Below are 24,000 nucleotides of genomic sequence, written 5' to 3'. Positions count from 1 at the left end.
GATAACATGGTGTTTCCTTTAGGGACTGGGCCTGAATAGAACACGGTGTAATAACAGTATGAACAAACTACACCAGTACTATTTAAATGGGCTTGAACCAGCAACCATGCTCTGAAGGTCTGCCATAAAGGTCCAGACCTCTTGGGAGCACTCACACACAGGGAGGCCTAAACCAACTCAGCCTTTGTCCATAGAGAACAGCTTCCTCCACATCAGTGCAGGCAGAATCAACCAGGCAGTGAGCTAACTCTATCATCATATACAGTCTTTGATGAGTGAGCTCTCTCCATTGTGTTACAGTCTTTGATGTGTGTCACAAACCCCCCTAAGGACAGACACCATCTCTCATCATCCCACCACAGACAATCTTCACACCAACCAGTACTCTGTTTAATCTCACTCTTTCATGTTGCCAATGTGATTAGTGGTGGATCGCAAACTTAAATGCTGCAGTTCATGTCAATGTAATGGTAGATTTCTATACAGAACAGAACTGACAGTTTAATCTGTATCATGTCTGTTCTTTATTATTCTGTTTCATGATACATGTGTATATACACTGCTCAAAAAAATAAAGGGAACACTTAAACAACACAATGTAACTCCAAGTCAATCACACTTCTGTGAAATCAAACTGTCCACTTAGGAAGCAACACTGATTGACAATAAATTTCACATGCTGTTGTGCAAATGGAATAGACAACAGGTGGAAATTATAGGCAATTAGCAAGACATCCCCAATAAAGGAGTGGTTCTGCAGGTGGTGACCACAGACCACTTCTCAGTTCCTATGCTTCCTGGCTGATGTTTTGGTCACTTTTGAATGCTGGCGGTGCTTTCACTCTAGTGGTAGCATGAGACAGAGTCTACAACCCACACAAGTGGCTCAGGTAGTGCAGCTTATCCAGGATGGGACATCAATGCGAGCTGTGGCAAGAAGGTTTGCTGTGTCTGTCAGCGTAGTGTCCAGAGCATGGAGGCGCTACCAGGAGACAGGCCAGTACATCAGGAGACGTGGAGGAGGCCGTAGGAGGGCAACAACCCAGCAGCAGGACCGCTACCTCCGCCTTTGTGCAAGGAGGAGCAGTAGGAGCACTGCCAGAGGCCTGCAAAATGACCTCCAGCAGGCCACAAATGTGCATGTGTCTGCTCAAACGGTCAGAAACAGACTCAATGAGGGTGGTATGAGGGCCTGACGTCCACAGGTGGGGGTTGTGCTTACAGCCCAACACCGTGCAGGACGTTTAGCATTTTCCAGAGAATACCAAGATTGGCAAATTCGCCACTGGCGCCCTGTGCTCTTCACAGATGAAAGCAGGTTCACACTGAGCACATGTGACAGACGTGACAGAGTCTGGAGACGCCGTGGAGAACGTTCTGCTGCCTGCAACATCCTCCAGCATGACCGGTTTGGCGGTGGATCAGTCATGGTGTGGGGTGGCATTTCTTAGGGGGGCCGCACAGCCCTCCATGTGCTCGCCAGAGGTAGCCTGACTGCCATTAGGTACAGAGATGAGATCCTCAGACCCCTTGTGAGACCATATGCTGGTGCGGTTGGCCCTGGGTTCCTCCTAATGCAAGACAATGCTAGACCTCATGTGGCTGGAGTGTGTCAGCAGTTCCTGCAAGAGGAAGGCATTGATGCTATGGACTGGTCCGCCCGTTCCCCAGACCTGAATCCAATTAAGCACATCTGGGACATTATGTCTCGCTCCATCCACCAACGCCACGTTGCACCACAGACTGTCCAGGAGTTGGTGGATGCTTTAGTCCAGGTTTGGGAGGAGATCCCTCAGGAGACCATCCGCCACCTCATCAGGAGCATGCCCAGGCGTTGAAGGGAGGTCATACAGGCACGTGGAGGCCACACACACTACTGAGCCTCATTTTGACTTGTTTTAAGGACATTACATCAAAGTTGGATCAGCCTGTAGTGTGGTTTCCCACTTTAATTTTGAGTGTGACTCCAAATCCAGACCTCCATGGGTTGATAAATGTGATTTCCATTGATAGTTTTGTGTGATTTTGTTGTCAGCACATTCAACTATGTAAAGAAAAAAGTACTTAATAAGAATATTTCATTCATTCAGATCTAGGATGTGTTATTTTAGTGATCCCTTTATTTTTTTGAGCAGTGTATTAATATGCAGTTTCATTTCAGAATATGTGAGCTATGTAGAATAATGTTTTGTACACATGAATATGCTGGTTAATGTTTGGACTTTGTTAAGAAACAGTCATCTCAAATGAGATTCTCTTGTCCAATTGTCTTTGTTTCCTGATGAATCCCTTTTTGGTAAGCTGGATAGCAGTTTGGGGGGACAACTGCCTACAAACACACACACACACATACACAGGCAGCCACGGGGTGTGTGTCGTGAGTAGGATTATGGTCTCACACAGATGGGCTCAGATGTCCTTGGACAAAAGAACAGGGCGTGGCCTGGGTTGATGGGGGAGACCGTATCTCGGATGAATTAATATAGAGTGGGGGGTGGGGGGGCAGCACCCCTTTCATTCAGGCTTAGGAGTTCCAAGGATTTGCCCTGTGTGTGTGTGTGTGCTTGTGTTGCATTAGAGTGCATGAATGGGGGTTGGATAAAGGCCACAAAGGTTCCCCCTAGTCCTCAACCCCCCTCACCACCACTACCCTCCAAGCCTGCACATTCATAGGCTATCAGCTTCACCCCCCCCGTCTTCACACCCTCCACCTCACCACCACATCTCCATCCAGCGCCATCCCCCACACCTCCCCAACCAGCCCTGGCCCCAGCACAGCCTGAGGGACTGGGTAGTCTGGAAAGTCATGGGTACAGAGAGGGAATCCACTGAGTATCCCCATTGAGATGACTGGTTCTTTGTAAGCCAGCCAATCCACCATCCAGGAAGGGCTGTTTTTGGAATGTTACATTCTGTGATGCTGATCACCACAACCTTTCTATGTGCTCTGAGTACTAACAGCCCAAAGATGTACACAATCCAGACAGACACCATTACGGTGCACCCATGAAGTATCACAAGGGAGAAACAACCATGTCTAAACATTCTGTTAATCATATTTCTATGCAAAGGAGAGGAGTGCCCAAACATGGAAGCTTTAATTCATATTCCCTATAATAACATCCCTATTTTATTGAGACAGGCAGTGCAGGGTGGTGCAGGTGGGGGCAGGGCAGGGGGTGGCACAACACAGACATATGGTGTTCTGTACAAAGACAGCTCAGCATAAACTCCCTCCTACACACACACAAACAAACACACACACACACAAACACAGATTATTCAGCAGCATCTTGCAGAGAACCGATCCCAGAATCCCAGTCCCAACATCCTGCCCACATAGAGCCATGTTAGTCAGCCTCTTGGCTCCCTTCCTGCTGCCTGGTTCCTCTTGGCTGCCTTCCTGCTGCCTGGCTCCCTGGTTCTGGTCCCTCTTGGCTCCCTTCTTACTGGCTAGCTCCCTGGTTCTGGCTCCTCTTGGCTCCCTTCCTGCTGCCTGGCTCCCTGGTTCTAGCTCCTCTTGGCTGCCTTCCTACTGGCTGGCTCCCTGCTTCTGGTTACTTTTGGCTCCTTGGTTCTGGCTCCTCTAGACTGCCTTCCTACTGGCTGGCTCCCTGCTTCTGGTAACTCTTGGCTCCCTTCCTGCTGCCTGGCTCCCTGGTTCTGGTTCCTCTTGGCTGCCTTCCTACTGCCTGGCTCCCTGGTTCTGGTTCCTCTTGGCTGCCTTCCTACTGCCTGGCTCCCTGGTTCCTCTTGGCTGCCTTCCTGCTGCCTGGCTTGGTGGTTCTGTCCAGGCTGAAGGAGGGCAGATGGATTAGCCATATGGCAGACAGGAGTTATGCCGCCACACACACACACACACACACACCCAAACTGCCATGCCGTAAAAGTCACATCCAACCGGCTCATATCACCGGATCAGCCAGGCGTCAGCTTGGAAGCTGTTTTTTCGCTTGCTATTTGTGTGAACACGTCTGGGTTTTAGATGTGTCTGGGTCTACCATTATTTTGTGAAGAACTCTGTAAACTAGATTGACTGACAGTTGTGTAAATACTTTATTCTAAAACAGACTGGCTGACAGACAGGCACACAGAGAGAGCTGTGGGGTATGTTTACCTAACACTACTGCCTGAGAGCATCTGAGAACACACACACACACACACACACACACACACACTGAAGCAGGGTGAAGGGAAACGCAAAAAAAAAACTTTAAAAACAATGTCTGCTGACAGAGGGTGTACAAACAGAACACTGCAGAGAGGATGCAAGTACAGCTGTGTGTGTGTGTCTGTGGGTGAGTGTGTGTGAGTATCACACTTGGCATGCAGGGCAGGGAGGCCACTACTTGATCTTTCCAGCAGGCATCTGTGTGTCTGTGTGACAAGCCTCTTAGAATGAACTGCACACCAAGCAGACTGTCAGAGAGAGAGAGAGAGAGTAGCCCCAAGAAGGCAGGCGTATCAGCAGCTCTAATCCCAGAAACTGACGGCCAACACTGGGCTTGACAGCAGCACAGCATGGCCTTTTCCTGGAGCCAGGATGCTAACGGCTAACAACTTATAGATGCCACACTGTGTGTGTGTGTGTGTGTGTGTGTGTCGAGCAGAGCGCTGCAGAGATTTTCTGAGTTAAGAGATCTTGGAGTGCAATTTTCCCTCGTTCTCCCACTCACTCCCTTGCTTCAATAATTCCGTTCCTCCAGGAAGACTACAGAGGAATGACAGAGGGAGAGAAGGAGAGGAAGATAGGGAGGGAAGGATGAAGGAGGCTGCTAAAACAGATGCCACAAAGCCACAGGCTCCCAGTGTTGTTCATTTCTGTTTCTCTCTCACCCCCTCATTCTCCCTCACTCCCACTCCCACTGTCTCTGTCTATTCCTCTCCCTCACTCCCACTGTCTCTGTCCATTCCTCTCTCCCTCACTCCCACTGTCTCATGTCCATTCCTCTCTCCCTCATTCCCACTCTCTCTGTTCATTCTTTTCTCCCTCACTCCCACTGTCTCTGTCCAATCCTCTCTCCCTCACTCCCACTGTCTCTATCCATTCCTCTCTCCCTTTTTCTCTATTCTTCCCTCCTTCTCCCTGACTCATTTCACATCCTTCTTCTCATTTTATGCTCTCCTCTCTCCTCTCTCTCCCCTCTCTCTCGCTCTCTCTCTCTCTCTCTCTCTCTCACTCTCTTCTCTCTCTCCCCTCTCTCTCTCTCTCCCCTCTCCTCTCTCTCCCCTCTCCTCTCTCTCCTCTTCTCTCCACCATAAGGTGGTAAACCTGTCAGATGGATATGCATTTTAAGAAGGCGGCTTGTTCACACACACACAAATACAGACACACGCACACACACACTCATACAGTGGGGCAAAAAAGTATTTAGTCAGCCACCAATTGTGCAAGTTCTCCCACTTATAAAGATGAGAGAGGCCTGTAATTTTCATCATAGGTACACTTCAACTATAACAGACAAAATGAGGGAAGAAAATCCAGAAAATCACATTGTAGGATTTTTTATGAATTTATTTGCAAATTATGGTCTAGATCAGTGATGTTGCTGAGCAACACAGACTTTCAACTCCCTCCAAAGATTTTCTATGGGGTTGAGATCTGGAGACTGGCTAGGCCACTCCAGGACCTTGAAATGCTTCTTACAAAGCCACTCCTTCGTTGCCCAGGCGGTGTGTTTGGGATCATTGTCATGCTGAAAGACCCAGCCACGTTTCATCTTCAATGCCCTTGCTGATGGAAGGAGGTTTTCACTCAAAATCTCACAATACATGGCCCCATTCATTCTTTCCTTTACATGGATCAGTCGTCCTGGTCCCTTTGCGTCTGCTAAATGACTTAAATGTAAATGTTTGCAGAAAAACAGCCCCAAAGCATGATGTTTCCACCCCCATGCTTCACAGTAGGTATGGTGTTCTTTGGATGCAACTCAGCATTCTTTGTCCTCCAAACATGACGAGTTGAGTTTTTACCAGAAAGTTCTATTTTGGTTTCATCTGACCATATGACATTCTCCCAATCTTCTTCTGGATCATCCAAATGCTCTCTAGCAAACTTCAGACGGGCCTGGACATGTACTGGCTTAAGCAGGGGGACACGTCTGGCACTGCAGGATTTGAGTCCCTGGTGGCGTAGTGTGTTACTGATGGTAGGCTTTGTTACTTTGGTCCCAGCTCTCTGCAGGTCATTCACTAGGTCACCCCGTGTGGTTCTGGGATTTTTGCTCACCGTTCTTGTGATCATTTTGACCCCACGGGGTGAGATCTTCCGTGGAGCCCCAGATCGAGGGAGATTATCAGTGGTCTTGTATGTCTTCCATTTCCTAATAATTGCTCACACAGTTGATTTCTTCAAACCAAGCTGCTTACCTATTGCAGATTCAGTCTTCCCAGCCTGGTGCAGGTCTACAATTTTGTTTCTGGTGTCCTTTGACAGCTCTTTGGTCTTGGCCATAGTGGAGTTTTGAGTGTGACTGTTTGAGGTTGTGGACAGGTGTCTTTTATACTGATAACAAGTTCAAACAGGTGCCATTAATACAGGTAACGAGTGGAGGACAGGGGAACCTCTTAAAGAAGAAGTTACAGGTCTGTGAGAGCCAGAAATCTTGCTTGTTTGTAGGTGACCAAATACTTATTTTCCACCATAATTTGCAAATAAATTCATAAAAAATCTTACAATGTGATTTTCTGGATTTTCTTTCTAATTTTGTCTGTCATAGTTGAAGTGTACCTATGATGAAAATTACAGGCCTCTCTCATCTTTTTAAGTGGGAGAACTTGCACAATTGGTGGCTGACTAAATACGTTTTTTGCCCCACTGTACATACAGACACAAACAAATACAGACACACGCGCACACACACACACACATACGACATGCACGCACACACGCACACACACACCATTATTTATTTATATATTTCTGCCAAGATGCATTTTTAAATTGATAGTTGTTGGCTCAATGACTGGATGTCTATGGGAACAGCTAGCATGTCATTGCGCTAACGCTAGTAGTAATTCATCCCCCCTACCCTTGCCACCACGTCTGAAAAGAATCCTAGGAGAAACACTGCACACACACTGCACACAAACTAATATACCTTCTTCCCTTCCTGATGACCTCCACCCTAAACACAGACACAGAAGATAAAGTGTCTCTCACATCAACACATCAGAATCAGAGCTTGGTCTTTTCTCTCAGGGCGACAGATGTTGCTTTAAACCATCAGCTCTCCCTCATAAATACAAACATATACTGTATTATAAACTGGGTGGTTAGAGTCCTGAATGCTGATTGGCTGACAGCCGTGGTATATCAGACCGTATTGCACGGGTATGACAAAACATGTATTTTTCCTGCCGTAATTACATTGATAACCAGTTTATAATAGCAATAAGCCACCTCAGGGGTTTGTGGTATATGGCAAATATATCACGGCTAAGGGCTGTATCCAGGCTGTACTCCGCAATGCATCGTGCCTAAGAACATCACTTAGTCGTGGTATATTGGCCATATATCACACCCCTTTATGCCTTATTGCTTAATAATATCACTCTCTATTCCTCATGAACTAACTGGCTAGTCAGCTCTGCTCTGTCCTAGTGGAAAATCTCTCTACTCTGAAGTCAATGTTAATTATGGGATGTGTAACGTAAGGGTAGTGTGCTTTGTGATCTGCATTCACGGTCCGGTCTGCAAGAGCTTCTAGTCCCATTCAGTCCAGACGACTACCATTACACAGTGTGTGTGAGTGTGTACGTGAGTGCGTGCGCATGTGTGAATGGATGGCCAAAGCCAGGCTTAGCCGAGGTACTCACGCTGATGTGGTCCTTTCCTCCAGGCTCGATCATGTAGGTGTGATTCCCATCAAAGAACATCCCACTGACAGAGAGAGAGAAAAAGAGAGATCAATATGACCGCCAGCCATTGCAGACGTAAACAAGATGGATGCCAGCACTCTCTCTCTTCTCTACAGTAACTGATGAGGACTGTGTGTGCCTGTAACGGCACTAAGAGGAATAGGTGTCTATGGATGGTTTATACTGGTACATGTCTATGGGTTGTTTACACTGGTACATGTCTATGGATGATTTATACTTGTACATGTCTATGGATGGTTTATACTGGTACATGTCTATGGGTGGTTTAAACTGGTACCTGTCTATGGATGGTTTATACTGGTACCTGTCCATGGATGGTTTATATTGGTACATGTCTATGGGTTGTTTATACTGGTACATGTTTATACTGGTACATGTCAGGACATAAAAACACTGCAGGTCTGTTGTAAATGAGCCTCCTCTCCATAACTAACACTACTAACTAACACTAGTAACCAACACTACTTACACTAGTAAAGAACACTACTAACCAACACTAATAACTAACATTACAAACACTACTAACCAACACTAGTAACCAACACTACTAACACTACTAACCAACACTACTAACCAACACTACTAAGACTAGTAAATAACACTACTAACACTACTAACCAACACTTCTAACCAACACTACACACCAACACTACCACTAGTAACCAACACTACCACTAGTAACTAACACTAGTAACACTACTAGCCAACACTACTAACACTAGTAACCAACACTTCTAACCAACACTACTAACACTAGTATCCAACACTTCTAACCAGCACTACTAACCAACACTATGAACACAAGTAACCAACATTTCTAACGGACACTACTAACCAACACTACTAACACTAGTAACCAACACTACTAACACTTATAACCAACACTACTAAAACTAGTAAATAACACTACTAACACGACTAACCAACACTTCTAACCAACACTACACACCAACACTACCACTAGTGACCAACACTACCACTAGTAACTAACACTAGTAACACTACTAGCCAACATTACTAATCAACACTACTAACACTAGTAACCATCACTTCTAACCAACATTACTAACACTAGAACCAACACTTCTAACCAACACTACTACCCAACACTACTAACACTAGTAACCAACACTACTAACACTAGTAACCAACACTTCTAACCAACACTATTAACACTAGTAACCAACACTTTTAACCAACACTACAAACCAACACTACTAACACTAGTAACCAACACTACAAACCAACACTACCACTATTAACTAACACTACTAACCAACACTACTAACCAACAGTAGTAACACTAGTAACCAACACTACTAACCAACAGTAGTAACACTAGTAACCAACACTACTAACCAAAACTACTAAACAATACTACTAACACTAGTAACAAACACTAATAACCAACACTAATAACTAACATTACAAACACTACTAACCAACACTAGTTACCAACACTACTAACACTACTAACCAACACTACTAACCAACACTACTAAGACTAGTAACTAACACTACTAACATGACTAACCAACACTTCTAACCAACACTACCACTAGTAACCAACGCTACCACTAGTAACTAACACTAGTAACACTACCAGCCAACACTACTAACCAGCACTACTAACACTAGTAACAAACACTTCTAACCAACACTACTAACTAACACTACTAACACTAGTAACCAACACTACTAACCAACACTACTAACCAACACTACTAACACTAGTAACCAACACTACTAACCAACACTACTAACACTAGTAACCAACACTTCTAACCAGCACTACTAACCAACACTACTAACACTAGTAACCAACACTTCTAACCAACACTACCACTAGTAACTAACACTAGTAACACTACTAGCCAACATTACTAACCAACACTACTAACACTAGTAACCAACACTTCTAACCAACACTACTAACACTAGTAACCAACACTACTAACACTAGTAACCAACACTTCTAACACTACTAACCAACACTACTAACACCAGTAACCAACACTACTAACCAACACTACTAACACTAGTAACCAACACTACCACTAGTAACTAACACTACTAACCAACACTACTAACCAACACTAGTAACACTAGTAACCAACACTACTAACCAAAACTACTAAACAATACTACTAACACTAGTAACAAACACTAATAACCAACACTAATAACTAACATTACAAACACTACTAACCAACACTAGTTACCAACACTACTAACACTACTAACCAACACTACTAACCAACACTACTAAGACTAGTAACTAACACTACTAACATGACTAACCAACACTTCTAACCAACACTACCACTAGTAACCAACGCTACCACTAGTAACTAACACTAGTAACACTACCAGCCAACACTACTAACCAGCACTACTAACACTAGTAACAAACACTTCTAACCAACACTACTAACTAACACTACTAACACTAGTAACCAACACTACTAACCAACACTACTAACCAACACTACTAACACTAGTAACCAACACTACTAACCAACACTACTAACACTAGTAACCAACACTACTAACACTAGTAACCAACACTACTAACCAACACTACTAACACTAGTAACCAACACTTCTAACCAGCACTACTAACCAACACTACTAACACTAGTAACCAACACTTCTAACCAACACTACCACTAGTAACTAACACTAGTAACACTACTAGCCAACATTACTAACCAACACTACTAACACTAGTAACCAACACTTCTAACCAACACTACTAACACTAGTAACCAACACTACTAACACTAGTAACCAACACTTCTAACCAACACTACTACCCAACACTACTAACACTAGTAACCAACACTTCTAACCAATACTACTAACACTAGTAAACAACACTTCTAACTAACACTACTAACCAACACTACTAACCAACACTACTAACACTAGTAACCAACACTTCTAACCAACACTACTAACACTAGTAACCAACACTACTAACACTAGTAACCAACACTTCTAACACTACTAACCAACACTACTAACACCAGTAACCAACACTACTAACCAACACTACTAACACTAGTAACCAACACTACCACTAGTAACTAACACTACTAACCAACACTACTAACCAACACTAGTAACACTAGTAACCAACACTACTAACCAAAACTACTAAACAATACTACTAACACTAGTAACAAACACTAATTACCAACACTAATAACTAACATTACCAACACTAGTAACCAACACTACTAACACTACTAACCAACACTACTAACCAACACTACTAAGACTAGTAACTAACACTACTAACATGACTAACCAACACTTCTAACCAACACTACCACTAGTAACCAACACTACCACTAGTAACTAACACTAGTAACACTACCAGCCAACACTACTAACCAACACTACTAACACTAGTAACCAACACTTCTAACCAACACTACTAACCAACACTACTAACACTAGTAACCAACACTACTAACCAACACTACCACTAGTAACCAACACTACCACTAGTAACTAACACTAGTAACACTACCAGCCAACACTTCTAACCAATACTACTAACACTAGTAAACAACACTTCTAACTAACACTACTAACCAACACTACTAACCAACACTACTAACACTAGTAACCAACACTTCTAACCAACACTACTAACACTAGTAACCAACACTACTAACACTAGTAACCAACACTTCTAACACTACTAACCAACACTACTAACACCAGTAACCAACACTACTAACCAACACTACTAACACTAGTAACCAACACTACCACTAGTAACTAACACTACTAACCAACACTACTAACCAACACTAGTAACACTAGTAACCAACACTACTAACCAAAACTACTAAACAATACTACTAACACTAGTAACAAACACTAATTACCAACACTAATAACTAACATTACCAACACTAGTAACCAACACTACTAACACTACTAACCAACACTACTAACCAACACTACTAAGACTAGTAACTAACACTACTAACATGACTAACCAACACTTCTAACCAACACTACCACTAGTAACCAACACTACCACTAGTAACTAACACTAGTAACACTACCAGCCAACACTACTAACCAACACTACTAACACTAGTAACCAACACTTCTAACCAACACTACTAACCAACACTACTAACACTAGTAACCAACACTACTAACCAACACTACCACTAGTAACCAACACTACCACTAGTAACTAACACTAGTAACACTACCAGCCAACACTACTAACCAACACTACTAACACTAGTAACCAACACTACTAACCAACACTACTAACACTAGTAACCAACACTACTAACCAACACTACTAACACTAGTAACCAACACTTCTAACCAGCACTACTAACCAACACTATGAACACTAGTAACCAACACTTCTAATGAACACTACTAACAAACACTACTAACACTTATAACCAACACTACAAACCAACACTACCACTAGTAACTAACACTACTAGCCAACATTACTAACCAACACTACTAACTCTAGTAACCAACACTTCTAACCAACACTATTAACACTAGTAACCAACACTACTAACACTAGTAACCAACACTTCTAACCAACACTACTACCCAACACTACTAACACTAGTAACCAACACTTCTAACCAACACTACTAACACTAATAACCAACACTACTAACACTAGTAACCAACACTTCTAACCAACACTACTAACACTAGTAACCAACACTACTAACACTAGTAACCAACACTTCTAACACTAGTAACCAACACTTCTAACCAACACTACTAACCAACACTACTAACCAACACTACTAACACTAGTAACCAACACTTCTAACCATCACGACTAACCAACACTACAAACCGACACTACCACTAAATCAAATCAAATCAAATCAAATTTGATTTGTCACATACACATGGTTAGCAGATGTTAATGCGAGTGTAGCGAAATGCTTGTGCTTCTAGTTCCGACAATGCAGTGATAACCAACAAGTAATCTAACTAACAATTCCAAAACTACTGTCTTATACACAGTGTAAGGGGATAAAGAATATGTAATATATGAATGAGTGATGGTACAGAGCAGCATACAGTAGATGGTATCGAGTACAGTATATACATATGAGATGAGTATGTAGACAAAGTAAACAAAGTGGCATAGTTAAAGTGGCTAGTGATACATGTATTACATAAGGATGCAGTCGATGATGTAGAGTACAGTATATACGTATGCATATGAGATGAATAATGTAGGGTAAGTAACATTATATAAGGTAGCATTGTTTAAAGTGGCTAGTGATATATTTACATCATTTCCCATCAATTCCCATTATTAAAGTGGCTGGAGTTGGGTCAGTGTCAATGACAGTGTGTTGGCAGCAGCCACTCAATGTTAGTGGTGGCTGTTTAACAGTCTGATGGCCTTGAGATAGAAGCTGTTTTTCAGTCTCTCGGTCCCAGCTTTGATGCACCTGTACTGACCTCGCCTTCTGGATGATAGCGGGGTGAACAGGCAGTGGTTCGGTGGTTGATGTCCTTGATGATCTTTATGGCCTTCCTGTAACATCGGGTGGTGTAGGTGTCCTGGAGGGCAGGTAGTTTGCCCCCGGTGATGCGTTGTGCAGACCTCACTACCCTCTGGAGAGCCTTACGGTTGAGGGCGGAGCAGTTGCCGTACCAGGCGGTGATACAGCCCGCCAGGATGCTCTCGATTGTGCATCTGTAGAAGTTTGTGAGTGTTTTTGGTGACAAGCCTAATTTCTTCAGCCTCCTGAGGTTGAAGAGGCGCTGCTGCGCCTTCTTCACGACGCTGTCAGTGTGAGTGGACCAATTCAGTTTGTCTGTGATGTGTATGCCGAGGAACTTAAAACTTGCTACCCTCTCCACTACTGTTCCATCAATGTGGATAGGGGGGTGTTCCCTCTGCTGTTTCCTGAAGTCCACAATCATCTCCTTAGTTTTGTTGACGTTGAGTGTGAGGTTATTTTCCTGACACCACACTCCGAGGGCCCTCACCTCCTCCCTGTAGGCCGTCTCGTCGTTGTTGGTAATCAAGCCTACCACTGTTGTGTCGTCCGCAAACTTGATGATTGAGTTGGAGGTGTGCGTGGCCACGCAGTCGTGGGTGAACAGGGAGTACAGGAGAGGGCTCAGAACGCACCCTTGTGGGGCCCCGTGTTGAGGATCAGCGGGGAGGAGATGTTGTTGCCTACCCTCACCACCTGGGGGCGGCCCGTCAGGAAGTCCAGTACCCAGTTGCACAGGGCGGGGCCGAGACCCAGGGTCTCGAGCTTGATGACGAGCTTGGAGGGTACTATGGTGTTGAATGCCGAGCTGTAGTCGATGAACAGCATTCTCACATAGGTATTCCTCTTGTCCAGGTGGGTTAGGGCAGTGTGCAGTGTGGTTGAGATTGCATCGTCTGTGGACCTATTTGGGCGGTAAGCAAATTGGAGTGGGTCTAGGGTGTCAGGTAGGGTGGAGGTGATATGGTCCTTGACTAGTCTCTCAAAGCACTTCATGATGACGGAAGTGAGTGCTACGGGCGGTAGTCGTTTAGCTCAGTTACCTTAGCTTTCTTGGGAACAGGAACAATGGTGGCCCTCTTGAAGCATGTGGGAACAGCAGACTGGTATAGGGATTGAATGAATATGTCCGTAAACACACCGGCCAGCTGGTCTGCGCATGCTCTGAGGGCGCGGCTGGGGATGCCGTCTGGGCCTGCAGCCTTGCGAGGGTTAACACGTTTAAATGTCTTACTCACCTCGGCTGCAGTGAAGGAGAGACCGCATGTTTTCGTTGCAGGCCGTGTCAGTGGCACTGTATTGTCCTCAAAGCGGGCAAAAAAGTTATTTAGTCTGCCTGGGAGCAAGACATCCTGGTCCGTGACTGGGCTGGGTTTCTTCTTGTAGTCCGTGATTGACTGTAGACCCTGCCACATGCCTCTTGTGTCTGAGCCATTGAATTGAGATTCCACTTTGTCTCTGTACTGACGCTTAGCTTGTTTAATAGCCTTGCGGAGGGAATAGCTGCATTGTTTATATTCTGTCATGTTTCCGGTCACCTTGCCCTGATTAAAAGCAGTGGTTCGCGCTTTCAGTTTCACGCGAATGCTGCCATCAATCCACGGTTTCTGGTTAGGGAATGTTTTTATCGTTGCTATGGGAACGACATCTTCGACGCACGTTCTAATGAACTCGCACACCGAATCAGCGTATTCGTCAATATTTTTATCTGACGCAATACGAAACATGTCCCAGTCCACGTGATAGAAGCAGTCTTGGAGTGTGGAGTCAGCTTGGTCTGACCAGCGTTGGACAGACCTCAGCGTGGGAGCCTCTTGTTTTAGTTTCTGCCTGTAGGCAGGGATCAGCAAAATGGAGTCGTGGTCAGCTTTTCCGAAAGGGGGGCGGGGCAGGGCCTTATATGCGTCGCGGAAGTTAGAGTAACAATGATCCAAGGTTTTACCACCCCTGGTTGCGCAATCGATATGCTGATAAAATTTAGGGAGTCTTGTTTTCAGATTAGCTTTGTTAAAATCCCCAGCTACAATGAATGCAGCCTCCGGATAAATGGTTTCCAGTTTGCAAAGAGTTAAATAAAGAATGCGGTCTACATTTGATTGTGAGGAATTCTAAATCAGGTGAACTACTAGTAACTAACACTAGTAACACTACTAGCCAACACTACTAACACTAGTAACCAACACTTCTAACCAACACTACTAACCAACACTACTAACACTAGTAACCAACACTTCAAACCAACACTTCTAACCAACACGACTAACACTAGTAACCAACACTACCACTAGTAACCAACACTACTAACACTAGTAACCAACACTACAAACCAACACTACCACTAGTAACCAACACTACTAACCAACACTACTAACCAACTGTAGTAACACTAGTAACCAACACTACTAACCAAAACGACTAACCAATACTACTAACACTAGTAACAAACACTAATAACCAACACTACTAAGCAACACATCTAACAGTACTAACAAACACTACTAACCAACACTACCAATATTAACTAACACTACTAAACAACACTACTAACTAACACTACTAACCAACACTACTAACTAACAATAATACAAGGTTAATCATAAACCTTTTGTTTGATTAAGGGTGAATTTGTGTGTGAGAGATATATTATGTATAACCTAGCTAAAATCAAGAGATCGCTATGTGCACAGGTAAGATCAGGGATATTGCCTCTGCGTATTGAAACAGGGAAGATCAGGGATATTGCCTCTGCGTATTGAAACAGGGAAGATCAGGGATATTGCCTCTGCGTATTGAAACAGGGAAGATCAGGGATATTGCCTCTGCGTACTGAAACAGGTAAGATCGGGGATATTGCCTCTGCGTATTGAAACAGGTAAGATCGGGGATATTGCCTCTGCGTATTGAAACAGGTAAGATCGGGGATATTGCTTCTGCGTATTGAAACAAGTAAGATCGGGGATATTGCCACTGCGTACTGAAACAAGTAAGATCGGGGATATTGCCTCTGCGTACTGAAACAGGTCGGTATTGTGGTGAAATGGAAGAGAAAAGACTATGTAACTATTGTGACCTCGAAGAAAAAGAGAATGAAACTCATTTTATCCTCCATTGCCCTTTCTACCACGATATATGCTTGCTCTTATTCCAGAAAGCACATCAGATATTCCTTGGCATTATGTGGCTGAGTGATGAGGACAAAGTGAAATTGTTTTTTGTCCATTGCGTATTTCCGTTTGCGCAATATTTAGATAAAGCCTGAAATAAAAGAAAAGGGGATACCTATAATTAAATTGTAAAAATATTTAGCGTCTATGTGGTAAATGGCATGTGTGTATATACAGTGGGGCAAAAATGTATTTAGTCAGCCACCAATTGTGCATGTTCTTCCACTTAAAAAGATGAGAGAGGCCTGTAATTTTCATCATAGGTACACTACAACGATGACAGACAAAATGATTTAAAAAAATCCAGAAAATCACATTGTAGGATTTTTTATGAATTAATTTGCAAATTATGGTGGAAAATAAGTATTTGGTCAATAACAAAAGTTTATCTCAATACTTTATTATATACCCTTTGTTGGCAATGACAGAGGTCAAACGTTTTCTGTAAGTCTTCACAAGGTTTTCACACACTGTTGCTGGTATTTTGGCCCATTCCTCCATTCAGATCTCCTCTAGAGCAGTGATGTTTTGGGGCTGTTGCTGGGCCACACGGGCTTTCAACTCCCTCCAAAGATTTTCTATGGGGTTGAGATCTGGAGACTGGCTAGGCCACTCCAGGACCGTGAAATGCTTCTTACGTTGCCCGGGCGGTGTGTTTGGGATCATTGTCATGCTGAAAGACCCAGCCACGTTTCATCTTTAATGCCCTTGCTGATAGAAGGAGGTTTTCACTCAAAATCTCACGATACATCATTTTGACCCCACGGGGTGAGATCTTGCATGGAGCCTCAGATCGAGGGAGATTATCAGTGGTCTTGTATGTCTTCCATTTCCTAATAATTGCTAACACAGTTGATTTCTTCAAACCAAGCTGCTTACCTATTGCAGATTCAGTCTTCCCAGCCTGGTGCAAGTCTACAATTTTGTTTCTGGTGTCCTTTGACAGCTCTTTGGTCTTGGCCGTAGTGGAGTTTGGAGTGTGACTGTTTGAGGTTGTGGACAGGTGCCTTTTATACTGATAACAAGTTCAAGCAGGTGCCATTAATACAGGTAACGAGTGGAGGACAGAGGAGCCTCTTAAAGAAGAAGTTACAGGTCTGTGAGAGCCAGAAATCTTGCTTGTTTGTAGGTGACCAAATACTTATTTTCCACCATAATTTGCAAATAAATTCATTAAAAATCCTACAATGTGATTTTCTGGATTTCTTTTCTCATTTTGTCTGTCATAGTTGAAGTGTACCTATGATGAAAATTACAGGCCTCTCTCATCTTTTTAAGTGGGAGAACTTGCACAATTGGTGGCTGACTAAATACTTTTTTGCCCCACTGTAGATTGCCTATACTGTAGGCTTGTCTCCCATATGAATCTTCTCTTGGTGCCAGACTGGGTTCAAATGACTTCTGTTTACTTTTTATTTTTTTCCTGTATTTATTCATCTGTATACAGTCGGAAGTTTACATACACCTTAGCCAAATACATTTAAACTCAGTTTTTCACAATTCCTGACATTTAATCCATGTAAAAATTCCCTGTCTTAGGTCAATTAGGATCACCACTTTATTTTAAGAATGTGAAATGTTAGAATAATAGTAGAGAGAATGATTCATTTTTGCTTTTATTTCTTTCATCACATTCCCAGTGGGTCAGACATTTACATACACTCAATTAGTATTTGGTAGCATTGCCTTTAAATTATTGAACTTGGGTCATACGTGTCGGGTAGCCTTCCACAAGCTTCCCAAAGTAAGTTGGGTGAATTTTGAACCATTCCTCCTGAAAGAACTGGTGGAACTGAGTCAGGTTTGTAGGCCTCCTTGCTCGCACGCGCTTTTTCAGTTCTGCCCACAAATGTTCTATAGGATTGAGGTCAGGGCTTTGTGATGGCCGCTCCAATACCTTGCCTTTGTTGTCCTTGAGCAATTTTGCTACAACTTTGGAAGAATGCTCGGGGTCAATGTCCATTTGGAAGACCCATTTGCGACAAAGCTTTAACTTCCTGACTGATGTCTTGAGATGTTGCTTCAATATATTCACATAATTTTCCCCCCTCATGATGACATCTATTTTGTGAAGTGCACCAGTCCCTCCTGCAGCAAAGCACCCCCACAACATAATGATGCCACCCCCGTGCTTCACGGTTGGGATGGTGTTCTTCGGCTTGCAACCCTCCCCCTTTTTCCTCCAAACATAACGATGGTCATGATGGCCAAACAGTTCTATTTTTGTTTCATCAGACCAGAGGACATTTCTTCAAAAAGTACGATCTTTGTCCCCATGTGCAGTTGCACACCGTAGTCTGGCTTTTTTTATGGCAGTTTTGGAGCAGTGGCTTCTTCCTTGCTGAGCAGCCTTTCAGGTTATGTCGATATAGGATTCATTTCACTGTGCATATAGATACTTTTGTACCTGTTTCCTTCAGCATCTTCACAAGGTACTTTGCTGTTGTTCTGGGATTGATTTGCACTTTTCGCACCAAAGTACGTTCATCTCTAGGAGACAGAATGCGTCTCCTTCCTGAGCGGTATGACGGCTGTGTGGTGCCATGGTGTTTATACTTGCGTACTATTTTTTGTACAGATGAACGTGGTACCTTAATGCATTTGGAAATTTCTCCCAAAGATGAACCAGACTTGTGGAGGTCTACAATTATTTTTCTGAGGTCTTGGCTGATTTCTTTTGATTTTCCCATAATGTCAAGCAAAGAGACAATGAGTTTGAAGGTAGGCCTTGAAATACATCCACAGGTACACCTCCAATTGACTCAAATTATGTCAATTAGCCTATCAGAAGCTTCTAAAGCCATGACATCATTTTCTGGAATTTTCCAAGCTGTTTAAAGGCACAGTCAACTTAGTGTATGTAAACTTCTGACCCACTGGAATTGTGATACAGTGAAAAATAAGTGAAATAATCTCTCTTTAAACAATTGTTGGAAAAATTACTTGTGTCATGCACAAAGTAGATGTCCTAACCGACTTGGCAAAACTATAGTTTGTTAACAATAAATTTGTGGAGTGGTTGAAAAACGAGTTTTAATGACTCCAACCTAAGTGTATGTAAACTTCCGACTTCAACTGTATGTTATGTATGTATGTATGTATGTATGTATGTATGTATGTATGTATGTATGTATGTATGTATGTATGTATGCATGCATGTATGTATGTATGTATGTATGTATGTATGTATGTATGTATGTATGTATGTATGTATGTATGTATGTATATTATTTTACTGCTCTAGGGATGTAATTATTGTTTGGATAACCTTATTTACTATTATGTATTGATTTTTACCTTGCTTTTTTTTCACTCTTTATGCGATGCATAATGCAGAGAACACCGGAAGAAGTATTATCATTTAATTACCACAGTAAATTATTGTAATGTTTGTTTATGTGTCAATTAATCCCATAAGGGATGGGTTGTCAATTGGCAATTTGACACGAAAATAAAATGTAAGTCATTAACTAACACTATTAACCAACACTACTAACAATATTAACCAAAACAATTAACCAACACTACTAACCAACACTAGCCTTAACCACCACCTTTAGGCCTTTCTCCATCAAGGAAAACAGTCTGTAATATTGTCTTGGTTCGGGCAGTTCAAATATAGACCATAAAATGGTGCAATCTGCAATGACTGGATATTGATAGGGTGTTCTCCACTATCTACAATATGGTATTACTGTGAACAAGAAGGTGGATGTCTAAAACAGCAACTCTGGGTTACTACACGCACGAACACACACACGAACACACATACACACACACACACACACACACACACACACACACACACACAGGAAGGATAGGTAAACGTCCTCTGTAGTGTCATTGCGGGCAGCAATCATCTTAAACACTCACAAAACAATTTCCCATCCAGCATATATGTGAAGGTCCCCTTGTCCCTGTAAACTAAGCTGAGGGGTGTGTGTGTGTGTGTGTGTGTGGGTGCGTGTGCGTGCATGCAGGCTGGCATGCGACTGTGAAGCGGACATCAATTAACGTTATCAGAAGCTTTTTAGGAGATTGCTCAGGTCAAAGTGTATACTATAGGAATGAGGGTCAACATCACACACACACACACCTCACATCCAGGCTGGGATGATGCTCCACATACAGAGTTCACCTTCAGCACCAACTGTCTCTGCCAGACCGTACACGCACACACACACATGCGCGCGCACACACACACACACATGCGCACGCACACACGGAAGACTAAATATCACCCAGGACAGAAGACAGATTGTCTGATCCACCATCCTGATCTCGCAAGCTTACACACAATGAGAGCGCAACGGTCAGAATGGTGGATCAGGCTAGGAGAGAGAGGGTGGTCAGGATGAAGGATCAGGATGGTGGATTACTGTAAACAGTAACACAGTGGTCACACTGTCACAATGTGTGTTTGTAAACAGTAACACAGTGGTCACACTGTCACAATGTGTGTTTGTAAACAGTAACACAGTGGTCACACTGTCACAATGTGTTTGTAAACAGTAACACAGTGGTCACACTGTCACAATGTGTGTCTGTAAACAGTAACACAGTGGTCACACTGTCACAATGTGTGTCTGTAAACAGTAACACAGTGGTCACACTGTCACAATGTGTGTTTGTAAACAGTAACACAGTGGTCACACTGTCACAATGTGTGTTTGTAAACAGTAACACAGTGGTCACACTGTCACAATGTGTGTCTGTAAACAGTAACACAGTGGTCACACTGTCACAATGTGTGTCTGTAAACAGTAACACAGTAGTCACACTGTCACAATGTGCTTTTTCATTTTGTTTCACCATAAAATACTACAAGAAGGACAGTTTTATCTGAGTCTCATGGTGGATGGTTTAGAACAGTGGTTCCCAAACTTTTTATAGTCCCGTACCACTTCAAACATTGAACCTCCAGCTACATACCCTCTCTAGCACCAGGGTCAGCTGTACCCCCTCTAGCCCTTTTGCCATCATTGTAAGCCTGCCACACTCACACTATACAATACATTTATTAAACATAAGAATGAGTGTGAGTTTTTGTCACAACCCGGCTCGTGGGAAGTGACAAAGAGCTCTTATAGGACCAGGGCACAAATAATAATATAATAATAATCAGTAATTTTGCTCTTTATTTAACCATCTTACATATAAAACCTTATTTGTTAATCAAAAATTGTGAATAACTCACCACAGGTTAATGAGAAGGGTGTGCTTAAAAGGATGCACATAACTCTGCAATGTTGGGTTGTATTGGAGAGTCTCAATCTTAAATCATTTTCCACACACAGTCTGTGCCTGTATTTAGTTTCCATGCTAGTGAGGGCCGAGAATCCACTCTCACATAGGTACGTGGTTGCAAAGGGCATCAGTGTCTTGACAGCGCAATTTGCCAAGGCAAGAAACTCTGAGCGCAGCCCTATCCAGAAATCTGGTAGTGGCTTCTGATTAAATTCAATTTTCACAGAACCGCTTGTTGCAATTTTGATGAGGGTCTCTTGTTCAGATATCGGTAAGTGGACTGGAGGCAAGGCATGAAAGGGAGAACAAATCCAGTTGTTTGTGTTGTCTGTTTCGGGAAAGTACCTGCGTAATTGTGCACCCAACTCACTCAGGTGCTTCGCTATTTCACATTTGATATCGTCCGTAAGTTTGAGTTCTTTGCACACAAAGAATCATACAATGATGGAAAGACCTGTGTGTTGTCCTTGTTAATGCAGACAGAGAAGAGCTCCAACTTCTTAATCATAGCCTCTATTTTGTTCCGCACATTGAATATCGTTGCGGAGAGTCCCTGTAATCCTAGATTCAGATCATTCAGGCGAGAAAAAACATCACCCAGATGGCCAGTCGTGTGAGAAACTCGTCATCATGCAAGTGGTCGGACAAGTGAAAATGATGGTCAGTAAAGTAAACTTTAATCTCGTCTCTCAATTAAAAAATACTTTGATAACCCTTGATAACCAGCTCATTTCTGTATGTTGTAAAAGTGTTACATGGTTGCTGCCCATTTCATTGCATAATGCGAAAAATACACAAGAGTTCAGGGGCCTTGCTTTAACAAAATTAACAATTTTCACTGTAGTGTCCAAAACATCTTTCGCGCTGTCAGGCATTTCCTTCGGCAGCAAGAGCCTCTCGGTAGATGCTGCAGTGTACCCAAGTGGCGTTGGGGGCAACTGCTTGCACGCGCGTTACCACTCTACTATGTCTCCCTGTCATGGCTTTTGCGCCATCAGTACAGATACCAACACATCTTGACCACCAAAGTCTATTTGAAGTCACAAAGCTGTCCAGTACTTTAAAAATATCCTCTCCTGTTGTCCTGATTTCCAGTGGTTTGCAGATGAGGATGTCTTCCTTAATTGACCCCCCATAAACGTAACGGATATATACCAGGATACGTCTGTTGACTCATCCAGCTGTAACGCATAGAATTCACTGGCTTGTATGCGAAGCAGTAATTGTTTCAAAACATCTCCTGCCATGTCACTGATGCATCGTAAAACAGTGTTTGATGAAGTATTTGTCTGTATAGTTTTTTTTAGCCTTTTCCCCCAGCATTGTCCCAGCCATATCCGCGGCAGCAGGAAGAACTGAGTCCTCCACAATAGTATGGGGCTTGCCTGTCCTAGCCACAGTACCTCACCAGATAAGACGCTTCCTACTTGATGATGGCGCCGATGGAGATGGCAGCATCGCGACTAACTCTTAAGCAACTCTGCAGTATTTTGTTTGTTTATGTACTGTGTTTTATGTTATTAGCTCAGGAACTGTTTTGTGTCATTACATACAGCCGGGAAGAACTATTGGATATTAGAGCGGCGGTAACTCACCAGAATTTCCAGCATTATGACCAGAACTACGACTTCCCTGGAGCGGATCCTTTGTTTACTCTCGCCAGAGGAATCAAACGTCTTCCAGAGGCCAACCCAAAACAACAACGGCGAAGCAGAGGTACTCGAGGCTGTCTTCTGGTCCGAGTATTTTACTCACTAATGTCCAATCTCTGAACAATAAAATTGATGAGCTCAAGGTGAGAGTTGCTTTTCAGAGGGACATCAGGGATTGTAACATACTCTGCTTCACGGAAACATAGCGAGATATACTGTCTGACTTTGTAAAGCCAGTTGGGTTCTCAGTACATCGCGCCAACAGGAACAAACATCTCTCCAGGAAGCAGAACGGTGGAGGTATATGTTTTATGATTAACGACTTATGGTGTAACTACGATAACATACAGGAACTCAAGTCCTTCGGTTTACCCAACCTAGAATATCTCACAATTAAATGCCGAACGTACTGTCTCCTGAGATCATTTTTGTCAATAATAGCCAAAGTGGTCTATATACCCCCAAGCGGATACCACGACGGCCCTTAAAGAACCTCACTGGACTTTATGCAAACTGGAAACCACA

The 24,000-nt window shown here is 43.1% G+C and overlaps 1 protein-coding gene across 2 annotated transcripts in view; it reads right to left on the bottom strand.

Moving 5' to 3' along the window:
• LOC115146689 (disintegrin and metalloproteinase domain-containing protein 22-like) overlaps window positions 1-24,000 on the bottom strand; it is a 102,475-nt gene that overhangs the window by 34,819 nt on the left and 43,656 nt on the right. For both annotated transcript variants that reach the window (XM_065006762.1, XM_065006764.1), the window contains exon 6: window positions 7,819-7,882. In XM_065006762.1, coding sequence (XP_064862834.1) covers window positions 7,819-7,882 — 64 coding nt within the window. The remainder of the gene's footprint in view (window positions 1-7,818; window positions 7,883-24,000) is intronic.

Source organism: Oncorhynchus nerka, linkage group LG3 (assembly GCF_034236695.1).
Source record: "Oncorhynchus nerka isolate Pitt River linkage group LG3, Oner_Uvic_2.0, whole genome shotgun sequence".
In the NCBI taxonomy this organism is placed as follows: Eukaryota; Metazoa; Chordata; class Actinopteri; order Salmoniformes; family Salmonidae; genus Oncorhynchus; species Oncorhynchus nerka.
This window is presented reverse-complemented; position numbering and strand designations above follow the sequence as displayed.